General features: G+C 40.7%; 1 protein-coding gene across 1 annotated transcript; it reads right to left on the bottom strand.

The window, feature by feature from the left end:
- Positions 1-624: 624 nt before the first annotated feature.
- On the bottom strand, positions 625-11,322 carry stard10 (StAR related lipid transfer domain containing 10). The gene is made up of 7 exons (XM_089014351.1): positions 11,043-11,322; positions 10,485-10,647; positions 7,237-7,384; positions 7,028-7,131; positions 4,649-4,766; positions 4,429-4,481; positions 625-2,396 (listed from the first exon to the last, which is right to left on the bottom strand). Exons 2-7 carry the CDS (start codon positions 10,641-10,643, stop codon positions 2,190-2,192), a joined length of 789 nt encoding a protein of 262 aa, XP_088870477.1. The 5' UTR covers positions 10,644-10,647; positions 11,043-11,322; the 3' UTR covers positions 625-2,189.
- Between the last annotated feature and the right edge of the window lie 179 nt (positions 11,323-11,501).

Raw genomic sequence — 11,501 nt, 5'->3', positions numbered from 1 at the left:
GTGGCAATTAAAAATAGACAAGATTGAGGAAAATGGGGAGAGCCAAATATTTAAGATATGAGGTAAATTGAAAGAAAAGAAAACTAAGGAAGAGAAAGGGTAGAATAGATCAAGGAGAGGAAGGGGTGGGGTTGTGATGAGTCACCACTCCTGGTGGGCGGGAATACTGCTGGGGTGGCAGTATGACACAAACAGGCACAAACACAGGTTGTTGGCCCGACTGGGGGGTCTCATTTAGACTGGGAATGGATCATTGCAGCACAGAGTCGAGAAGTATACACATTCTTACTTTTTGTGCGGCGAATATGGTGGTGATGTGAAAAAAATAAGGGAAGATTGATGTGGGTAAAAAAAATAGGTAAGCCATAGGCATTTTTCACAAACCACTTTCTCAGCAACATCAATGTGCCATATCTTCACCAAAGAGTCCTATCGCAGCTGGGTTACCATGCCAACACATGGGGGGCATACCAAATTTAGAATTTACACAACTGTGCACAGCTACTCATGCAAACTCGTGCAATCATACTCAGTGGTTTGTTCTCTCCGTTGGATACTTTTAAACGATATTTGAAATAAACTTAAAATACACACTTTAAAAAAGCTTCCAATGGATATGCAAAATGTATTTTGGAAAAACATTTCCATTTCATCTGTATTTGGAGTAAAGATGGGGCTCACTCTGAATTGGACACCAGCCTATTGTAAAGCCGATGTATTCAAAGTAATTCAACAATAATTTTCACATATATTGAATTTTGATTCTCCAATTAATTCAATGCATGCTTTTGATTGTGTGAAAAAAAAACCGCAGGGATGGAAAGGACATGCAAGTTTCTCAGAAAAAAACATGAAAGACCATAAAGTAGCATATAAGGTTAAACGGTGTGAAAATGGATGGGTGACTGAACAAGCCCCCCATTCTGTCACCGTCATCATACAGTTAATGGGCCAGAGGAGCCATAAGAACTACATGCAACGATTCAGAGTACAGGATACGTGTGGGCAGACAAGCGCAAAAAAAGAACCTCAGATCTCCGAAGTTTGAAAATCTCTGTAGGATTCTGTATTAAATTTGTAAAGATACATTCATACAGCTTTTGAGTAGAGTAAGAGAAAGAAAATGTGTTAGTACATTTTTACTTTTCTATCTTTGTGGGGACTCTGATTTCTAACTTCGTTGTACTAAGTTCATCCTGTCTACTTGATATCTAATTTTAAGCAGATTCTTTACTTACAGACAGTGTAGGTGTTCAAATATCTGACATGTTTCGGTGACTACTTCCGCCTTCGTCAGAGTGTAAGTAAAGAATCTGCTTAAAATTTGATTTCTAACTTTTTAGGACATTTTGGACTTCACTAATTGAGTGTGAGTGCGCATGAACAAAGCCGACGGCACTCCACTGGAGAGAGACAATCATGTTGAACCTTCAAATTGTCATTTTGAGTTGTCAACATTATAGTACTGTACTCTTTTGGAAACCATGAAGACGCCATATAACGGACATTTGAAAGACTGCAGGTATAAGGCACTTGCACATTGATGTCAGTTCAGTGGAAGACTCATCACTTTCCGACAGTTCATTTTTGGAAATATTGGCTAGGTTTGGATTAATTTGGGACAATGCAACAAAGTGAGTCTTCACAATGACAGAAATGATGTTCTTTTAAGTTTCGTTGTGAGGTTCAACTGCCTCCTGTACACCTGCATATTTGTGTGCTTACAAAACGACTTAAGTCGAATTGCAGAACAACATCGGAAGCAGATTGTACTATGTATGAACTATATTTTTGCAAACTGCTTTTTGAAATATGTTGGTTTTGTTTCAGTTTCAATGAAATTTGAGTGGATAGATGCTTTTCCATACCAATCTATTTTGAAAAGATTAAGAGGCGATTTACAGACATTTGACCAATATTGCCAAGTCGTAAAAAAACACGATACATTGCAAGTGGATGTGCAGTCATATGCCAATATGCATGCATGCTTGATGTAGGAATTGAATTACAAAAAATGAACATTTGCATCTGAATGAGGTCACAAAATGAGTTGTGAGCATATATAGATATACTAGTCGGGAGTGTGTTGGTGTATCTGGCCTGCAAGTATCCCTGCGCTGGTGTGTGCGTGTGTGTGTGTGTCTGTACGGATGAATACACGGCCCGGGCCTAACTAGCGTATGCATGAATTAGTAGCTGTCATCTCTGTCATGGGTCTCAGCCAGGGAGCTTTCATCAATATTTTCCAGGCTCTCGGCATGTTGAATGGTGAGCTCAGAAAGAGGGATGCTGGGTAATGTAGTCTGTTCCGGATAGAGCCACGGCTTGAATCCAGGGTTATGTCTCTGCTTCCAATCGAAATACTTCAAACATGCTTTGTGGATCGACTTCATTCCCTACGAAGAAAAAAAGTAGCCAGAATCAAGACCAATTACTGTAATTTGATGGGGTTTTCAACTGCCCACAATCACAAAGTGTAGTACATTAAAATTACTTGACAAACTGAGGGAAGGCGAAAGTGTGTTACATCAAGAAAGAAAAGTAGTGTACCTGTAAATATTATACTGTACATATTGTATGTTGATAGTGGACTGTTTACTTTATTGCATTATGATTTTTGTACTGTATTACAAACATTTACTGTGCTGTGTCCCACGAAATGTGGCATTATAAATATTTTTTGTACTCATACACGTGCAAATTTACCAATACATGTAGGGTTTGCTACATTGCGGTTTTTGTCTATTGCAGGTGGTCCCGGTCTGCATTTACCACGATGATGAGGGATTACTGGACTTTAAAGCACTGGTGTCAAAGTGAAGACCCGTGAGCCACATCCGGCCCGCCATATCATTTTATGTGGCCCACAGAAGCAAATTATGTGTGTCAACTGTCATGTTCCTTGCTGAGTTCTGTATTGAAATGTCAAATTGCAAGAAATAACGTTTTACATCGAAGTGGCCCGAGACAAAAAAATGAGTTTGACATTCCTACTTTAGAGCATTAACACAAACTAATCATGTCCACTCAAAAACACATGAAACATATTAAATGAAAATGACGTAGAGCGCCATTCTCAAATTAGTTCTGGATTTTTTTCTTGCTTGGTTGCCGATAAATCACTGGCCAGACCTCTGGCAATGGTTTTCCCTACCACAAGAGGCAGCATTTCCCTTGTTTTCATATTACTATAAATAATAATACATGTAATTTCTAAGCGCCTTTCAAAACTCTCAAGGACATTTTACAGTCACAGGATATTCTTTCTGCGGGTGAGCGGCGGCAGCCACACACGCCAGCGTTCACTCAACCCGGAAGTAACAAAGTAAAACAAAAAACTAAACAACAAATAATATGACAAATGTGACAAAGACACATGGAGTCATTCATTCTTAGAAAGCTGGCCAGCCAGCCAATAGCTAGCCAGCTAGATTGCTATATAGCTAATAGATAGCTGACTAGACAGCTAACAGACAGCTAACTAGACAGCCAGCCAGATAGACAGCCAATAGACAGCAAATAGATAGCCAGCCAGATAGCTATCTAGCCAGACAGCCAATGGTATGGGGTGGGGGCGTACATTTTGAATGAGCAGAAATAATAACAAGAAAACTTATTTGGAATCATGATATAGAAAGCCAGCCATATAGCTATTTGAATGAGCAGAAATAATGATAACAGCCAAGAAGACTTATTTGGAATCATGACAATAGCGCTTTGTTCCAGCTTCAGCGCTATATAAATTAATATGTATGTCTCTTGGACAGCCGCCCTCATTTCAAGCTCATATAAATCCAGACTCATATAATTTAGGAAACAATTCTTTTTTTCAGATGAAAGAAGAGTCTACAATTTCTTACGCTGCATTGAATGTTTATGTAGTCCTAAAACACAATATTCCTAGAATTTAAGTGACAATGACAAAAACCTTGGCACTGGAGTGGACACATTTTTGCACATGTTTGGCAGTAAATTATTAAACATGCCTTATAAATCCTCACATTGGTATGTTATTTGCTGGAATTTACAGTGTGGCAGGATTTTGTTTGGCAGATACAGCGATTAATGATATAAAATGACTTTAGCATTAGCATGAATCGCATGAACACAGTGGACTTCAATATTAGAAGTGCTACAGCCAATAGTTATCTGCCACAGAAGCAACACATTAGCATATAGAATGATCTGGCCCTGCAACCTTTGTCAGTGCCTCTAAAAATCTACCTGCCACGTATAGTATCTGCCATTCTGTCGCCAAGTCGTTTACACAGCATGACTGTTGCAATATTTGCTCAGTGAACAGGCTTTTAAAAAAGGGAGGCGGTGAAGGTGGGCGGCTTTTGAGATTATTTCTTCTACATCTGCCTGAAAGTGCTAGTCCAAAAAATACATTTTTCCAGCATTTGTGTTGAACTGTCGATGACTTACGCCGGGTGCAAGGAAGTGGGAAAACTTTTTGACAACCCATTTGGGTAAGGAACCTAGAAAGAGAAAGACAGTGAGCAAACAGGTCACTGATGATGTCATGGCTCATTCGTCTGACGGCGTGGGTACGTTCAGTTGTCTGGATGAGTGTGAATGTTAGTTGGTCTTTATGTGAGTGTCTCACGAATCTGGCTGTTGGTTGTCAGTGTGAAATAATAGTTACCTCGTGGATCTAACTGTGCCATGTATGTGAGGACACTGTGGTTGGGCCCCTGGCTCTGGACCATGTAGCCAGTGTGTATGGACACGGCTCTAACCATGCCCTTTTTAGGAGGATATTTCTGTAGGGACGACACAAACACAGCGAATTCTCATTTAAATGTTTTCAAAGATGTATATGCTGCCTAGAGTTCTCTGTAGAGTGCTAAGTATGGGAAACCTGCATTTACAGGGCCACACACAGCAAAGTACATGAAGCTCAAGATACCGGTAATTATCAGTCAACATTTATTTTTTTTTGATGACCACAACCAATGATTAAATGAACAACGTAGGGCCTAACTCAAGCAAACACGTTATTGTCAAGCTTCTGCATGGACAAAGATGTACATCTCAGTCCTATGAAAGCACAGATGCATCTGAAACCACTGACCAACGCGGATGGTTTAGCATCAGTGTCCATTTGTGGCGTTTCCTACTTATTGGTGAGTCAGACCTTGCCAGTAGCATTACTGTTCATGTTCAGTTTGTGTCAGAAATATGGAATTCAACATACTAATGTTTTGTCGGTACAGCATGTACGTTTTATTCATATGAGTTATTTATTTGACCGTGGATATGTGAAACTGTCGCGGCTTGGAATTGAAGCGGATTTACATGGGACAGGAGATGTGAGACAATCTCTTTTCGTCAATGGATGCTACAGCTTTGTGTTTGCTTTCAAAATTTAGCTTGTAGCAGACATGCACATTTCACCTTGATGCCCTGATCCACTGGTGAAAAGGTCGCTTTGATCCTTTCCACTTTCATCTAGAACTGTTTCATGCAACAGAAAGGGTGCAGAAAGTGCTAAAGATTGAAGACTGTCTTTGTCTTTTGTGCTGTATCACATTATTTTTTTGTTTGTTTTTGACTTCAAGATGGCGCTGCGAGAGTGGCTGCCTTTACAGCAGCTCCTGTATTTTGTTTTTGCTGCTGTGAAATTTCTCCACTGTGAGACAAATAAAGGCTCATCTAATCTAATCGAATCTAATCGTCAGTCTACACGAGTTTGTGTGCTGTGTAAATGGCTCGTGAACAACACATTAATTGAGTTAATGGAGTAAATTGATTACATCTTCACCAAATCAGTAGATTGAAGACATTAATAGTAAATCTCAAACATTAATCTAACACATATTCAGTCCTCTGGGGTTTTCCATGCAGGAATGCAGAAGAAAAGGAGGAAGTCAACAACTAATCGTCACATGAGAGGTTTTATCCTTCTGTAAACATTCCATTCGGGACTAAGATTTAAAGGACAACCGACATCACTTTTTTGTTTCCTGACATCAAAAAAACGTTGTATAGCATCTAAAATACCCAAAACACGCAGTATGATATTTTTAGTCAAATGCAAAACACCAATAAAAATGACTTAAAGTGTCCAAAATCTGCAAAAAAAAATGAACCCGGAAGTGGCCAGTTTCAGAAGGTCCCGCCCCCTTGTTCGTGGCGTCACCCCAAGACGTCTTGCCTTGCTGGAGAATCAAAACAATGACTTCAGATTTGGAGAATATGCTTTCTTGTTACTCATCCAGTTATGAATATTATTCAAATAGTTCTGAAGTACCCTCTTTGTTACATAAAGCAGTTCCAGATGAAACAGGAGAGGATCAAAGTGTCTCTTCACCAGTGGATCAGGGACATCGTGGTGGAATGTGCACGTCGACTACAAGCTAAATGTACATACATATACATATACATATACATATACATATACATATACATATATGTATGTACATACATGTTTGCAATTGATTAAAGAATTTATTTAGTGCCATTTTCAGGCAATAGGGGGGGAAATGTAGCACTAAAAAAGCTGCCCCTTTTTTAGTGCTACATTTCTGTGAGGAATTAATCAGCCCGTTTCCACAGGCTGATAAATTCCTTCCATGGAGCTTGGTCGCCCTCTTCTGGCGGCTTTTTGGTGCAAAATGAGGTTTTCAGAACAAACAAGTACAGCAAAATGCATTGACGTGATGGAAGGACTGCTACAATGTGTCCTTTTTTCGGTCAGGGGCGTTCCTTCAGTGACGTAGGGTGAGGACTCGTCACCAACTCAAAAACAAGACTTTCGGAATATTCAGCGCGAGTCTTAAATCGTAAAATATAGCTATATGCCGTGGAATCTTTGTAAAATACGCTCAGTAGAAGTCATTTGAAGATATTTTTACAAATTATGGACACAACCTGTCTGGAGACGTCGGTTGTCGTTTAATGGAAATATCAGAGAATAATACTAGCGTGGAAGAGTAAAAAGGTATGTATATGTGTGTGTGGACGGGGGGTACAAGGGTTGCAGGAATGAAACTGACCATATACAGTACGTGCAGGAACTTACTGCATGTTTAACAGAGTAATTCATGATGATGTAGTCTTTCCCCATTGGCAACCAGGAGCGAAGTGTGACGACATCTCTGTTACGGAGCGGATTTGGACATTTCCCTATTGTCAAAGTTAGAGAAGAACATGCACAAAACACAGTCAAAAATGATATGACTTTTCATCCATGATATCGCACGTTTTGGATAAATCGTCTGTGAAACATACATGAATAGTAACCAACATCTGCATTGACTGTAAGTTTTCCGATATCGAAGGTGTCAATGACATTTGTGTCCCATTTTTTTCTGTATTCAATGTCATGGAGAACATCATACATAGTCTCAGCTGACACGTCCTTACTGACCATCCGACACTATATCAGAAAGAGAGAGAAAGACAATGTCAGGCAAAGGAATACATTAACATGCAATATTGTATATCATGCAATATATAGTAGAACATTTCCTTTTTCACATTTATATTACATTATGTAGTACTTTCCGTTATATCTTGGGGTACTGTTGTACCCATACGTATTCTCAACCTATTAGATGTGGCTATGCCTAAAAACTACTGGAACTTTTACCTGTCTGACAGTAACAATTTCGGGGGGATTAGTGTTAATAATAAAGCAAAACAAAAGAATAGATACACTGAAGACAAGGATGTGTATGGAACATGAAAGCAGTACTAACGGGAGGTAATTGAAACAATGGTAAAATGGAATCAATGACAAGGAAAAATATTAAAAGGTGTAGTTTTTGTTCCCTCCCTTATCACAAGTCGGCCCAAGGGGGTTTGAAGAACATTCTGCTCTTTTTCTCCCTGGGGGATCACCGAAAGATAAAATAGCTCTTTCATTGTCATGGGAGAAATAAAATTGACATTATTAATCAGCAACTGAAATAGAGCATGCATCCTACAAAGTGCTGCAGACACTTAAAAGTGATCCGATCTGGCAGTGGGTGGCTAGTATAAGCGAGTGCAACACTGTCTTCAGCATTGCCAAATTACCAGCTTTGTTGCTATATTTGTGACTTTTCTAACCTCTCTAGTATTAGTTTAAATTTTTGCAATATGTCAACATTCTTCTTAAACGGTGCGGGATGATGAGGATTTGCCCCCTGATAATGTTTGGCGGGACCAGGTTGGTGCTGAAAATCTCGTCAAATTATACGTCATTGCTACAGAATTTCTCAGACATTAAAATTGCCACACAAAAGGGGTTGTACAAAGATTTTTTTTCATAAACATACAGAAATCCACCTGGTCCATCTCCATGTCAGGGAAAAAAAATATCACATTAAGACAACCCCCCCCCCCACCACCACCAATTCTCTGCATCTGGGGAGTTCGCAGGATGACATATTCGCTAATGAATTGATATTGTTCTGAGGTCATTTGTCTTGGCCAGCCATGTTGCAGATGCCTTACAACGATGATGTCAAGAAAAGGTTGGCAGTCCATCATCTTGTTCAATCCATTACAGCGACTCATTCAGCGCAACCAGTGATTTAATCAAGTCAATTGACTGACGAATCTCACGTAACAATTGGGATGGCATTCTATCACCAAAATCACGGCATACAATGGTTATATCTCGAGTGATCATTTGCAATCAATTTAGTTACTTGGAACAAAGCGTGACTTGATTTGTATTATTGATTTCATTGGTTGAATACAGGACCGGCAAGAGCGCAGGAGGAGCTTTGGAGAATGTTAAAACGGACTGAAAGAAACATCCAAGTTGGAGTGGAAGAGAGGAAAAAAAACAGTTCAGCATGTACACATGAGCTTAATTCGTTTACGTTTTAATTCGTTTAACTCAACAGACAAAACAAGGAGATGGTGATTTCAAGAGAGATGAACCCAAGATGGGTCATCCAATGTGCGACTTGTTTTTTAGGTTTGTCAGTCTCTCTCCAAGCCCTGCTCATCCAACTATCTATTTTCTATATCGCTTATGAGTCGCGGGGAGTTGGAAAATGACAGACAGGATTAAAACTTGACAATCATTCGTTCTCCTTTTGGCGTGACAGTATAAATTATTTGTATAGTACGTATTTGTATTGGGTGTTTTCGTTTGATGGTCATGATGATAGGGTGCGATGAGTAGCGTCAAGGTAAACATACATTCGATGACTGTGCTAAAAGGGGTGATGTGAGAGTTCAGAGAGCAAAGCAAACAGCAGATAAAATGACCATGAAACATTCAGGCTGCCGTTACACTCACATTTACATTAACACGCCAGCACACGATCGAAGCACTGCCCATGTGTGGGTGTTTAAAATTTTTGCTTCTCTTTCTTTGCTAGATATTTCAAAAGAAATAAATAGAACCCTGCTCTGTGCACATACAAACGTACAAACGTAGTGCTACTGCAAACATAACACACCTGCCCGAGAGTAGCACCAGAATGTACCTGGTGGAATCATACTGGTTAATGAAAATGCCACGCAATAGTGATTGACTCTTGCATTGCAAACACTGGGAGGGAGCTGGGAAAAGCCTGCTGTTGGTGCTCTTGTACACAACGATAACACCCTAAAGCACACAGACGTACACCACTGCGCACACACAAACTTTAACAAAGTAAATAACCATTGGCTCGCTCACACAACCCTGACCCGGATATAACCACAAGAAATGCCATGCTGAGCTAAACTTGAATCAAACTAAAACCATACAATATTGTCAGAATTCAAATAAAGATGATGCGCCATTGGCCTACAGCATACAGCAGTTGCCCATTTCACATTTTTTACCCTGCCCTGACCGCACATCCGTGAATGTGATGTCATCTACTGTAACAGCCACATTGAAACACCCTGCACATTGAATAGAGCACTTTGATGTCCATCTTTATTCCACCTGGGTAGTAGCGTGGATGAAATGGGTGGAAACAATGAGGACATTCCAGTAGATCAGGTAACAGCTCACAGAAACACACTGAATAGAAAAACAACAACCAAAAAGAACTACAAACGACTTCAAATTTGGAACGATGAACTTTGAAAAAAAAGAGTCAATTATGAACTATGATCTGAACTAGTCCATTTTAAATTTTGTAGCTTGTGTGTTGAGCTTGCAAAATGTGCTCATGTACTGGATTCATTCACATCTCCATCCATAGAACCTTTTGATGCTCTTGCTACAATGTGTCATGTGAAATCAAAACTGCTATGGCCTTGAGAGTTGGTGTGGCTATTGGGATTGGGATAGTATATTAAAAAAAATACCATCTGTTCCTCTGCTCACTTCTCTTCACGGTCGAATAGGTAAATGTATCACATGCACATAGTTGGGAGTCATTTATAAATAAATGAGTGAGTGAAGCCGAGGGAGCGTCGATTGGCATGTTCATAGAAACGTGAGCTAAAAGTGTAATAAAATAGAAAAGATCACTGAGAGAAATGATATACAGTATACTTGCATATTGTACACGTTATTCTTGCATGTCAGGGGTACTCGCCTTAATTTTGTGAACTGATTTGCCCTCCTCCAGCGGCTGGCTCCACACGGAGATTCCCCCTTTGTTGTAAGTCACACTCCAACCTTCATCACTCAAACACTCCGACTTGAAACTGGCGAACGCCCGGTCGTCCGGGATGGTGACGCTCGGTCCAGACATTTCTCTATCCCGGTGGGGGGGGGGGGGGGGGGGGGGGGGGAAGAGGTTGGGATACGAGCGGGGCTTCGAGTAAGACAGTCTGTTGCCGGGGAGTCTCCCTCCTCTTGTGTTTGAACAAGTTAACAGCTTAATTCAATTTAGCGAGAAACCTGCAGCGAGGTCTGGTGATGTATGCGCATGCTCATTCAGGGAGGTACAATGAACTAGTCAAATAGAGGTGTGGACGACGACGCAGCCGCCGGGTACAGGTGACGAAGCTCTGCGTCGACAAAACTGCTCAGACAGTTCAATCGAAACCGTTATTGGATATGTTTTGCTCGGGTACAGGTATTTGTATCTGTCTTCACAAGCAGCCGCTCTGACAACCCCCATATTGTTACATTTTCGCCTGATACTCACCTACTCTATGGCTTTCTTTTTTCACTTCCGCTGTTCTTCAATGGTCCCGTGCTAGTTTATAGCAGTTCTCCATCCCTCCGGTCGGTACTTGTCGGGAAGATGCGGAGATAACGAAATGAGTGGGAGGGTACGTACGGAGACAGTAGCTGGGCTTGATCGACGTCAGACAGGCGACGCAGGGATGGCTTCAATAAGAACGCCTCCGGGTGATGCATTTAAAGTACCTCGTAAAGCGCGCAGCTCTCCCCCAGGCACCACCACCCTACCCCAGACTCAATTCATTGACTCGCTCACCAGTGACGCTTTCACAGAGATCTCAGAATGTGGGGCACCCGAAGAAGTACATCAAACAAGACGTCCACAATGATTTATTGTGTGTCACACCAAGCTGCCACAGGGAAATAAAATAGCCACTTCATAAATTGGAGGAAACCGCCCCCCTTTAATCTCTCTCTCTCT

The sequence above is a fragment of the Hippocampus bargibanti genome, linkage group LG14 (genome assembly GCF_051943395.1).
Source record: "Hippocampus bargibanti isolate YZ-2025 linkage group LG14, ASM5194339v1, whole genome shotgun sequence".
Classification (NCBI taxonomy): Eukaryota; Metazoa; Chordata; class Actinopteri; order Syngnathiformes; family Syngnathidae; genus Hippocampus; species Hippocampus bargibanti.
The sequence above is the reverse complement of the archived record's forward strand: the minus strand, read 5'-3'. Positions and strand labels throughout refer to the sequence as shown.

What these genes read in the sequence shown, in the direction of transcription:
- stard10 (XM_089014351.1), bottom strand. Translation starts at nt 10,643, where the DNA reads ATGTCTGGACCGAGCGTCACCATCCCGGACGACCGGGCGTTCGCCAGT. An exon ending in AATCAGTTCACAAAATTAAG is followed by an intron (nt 7,385 to 10,484) that starts GCGAGTACCCCT and finishes TTTCTGATATAG; the next exon opens with TGTCGGATGGTCAGTAAGGA. An exon ending in ATTACTCTGTTAAACATGCA is followed by an intron (nt 4,767 to 7,027) that starts GTAAGTTCCTGC and finishes TCGTCCCTACAG; the next exon opens with AAATATCCTCCTAAAAAGGG.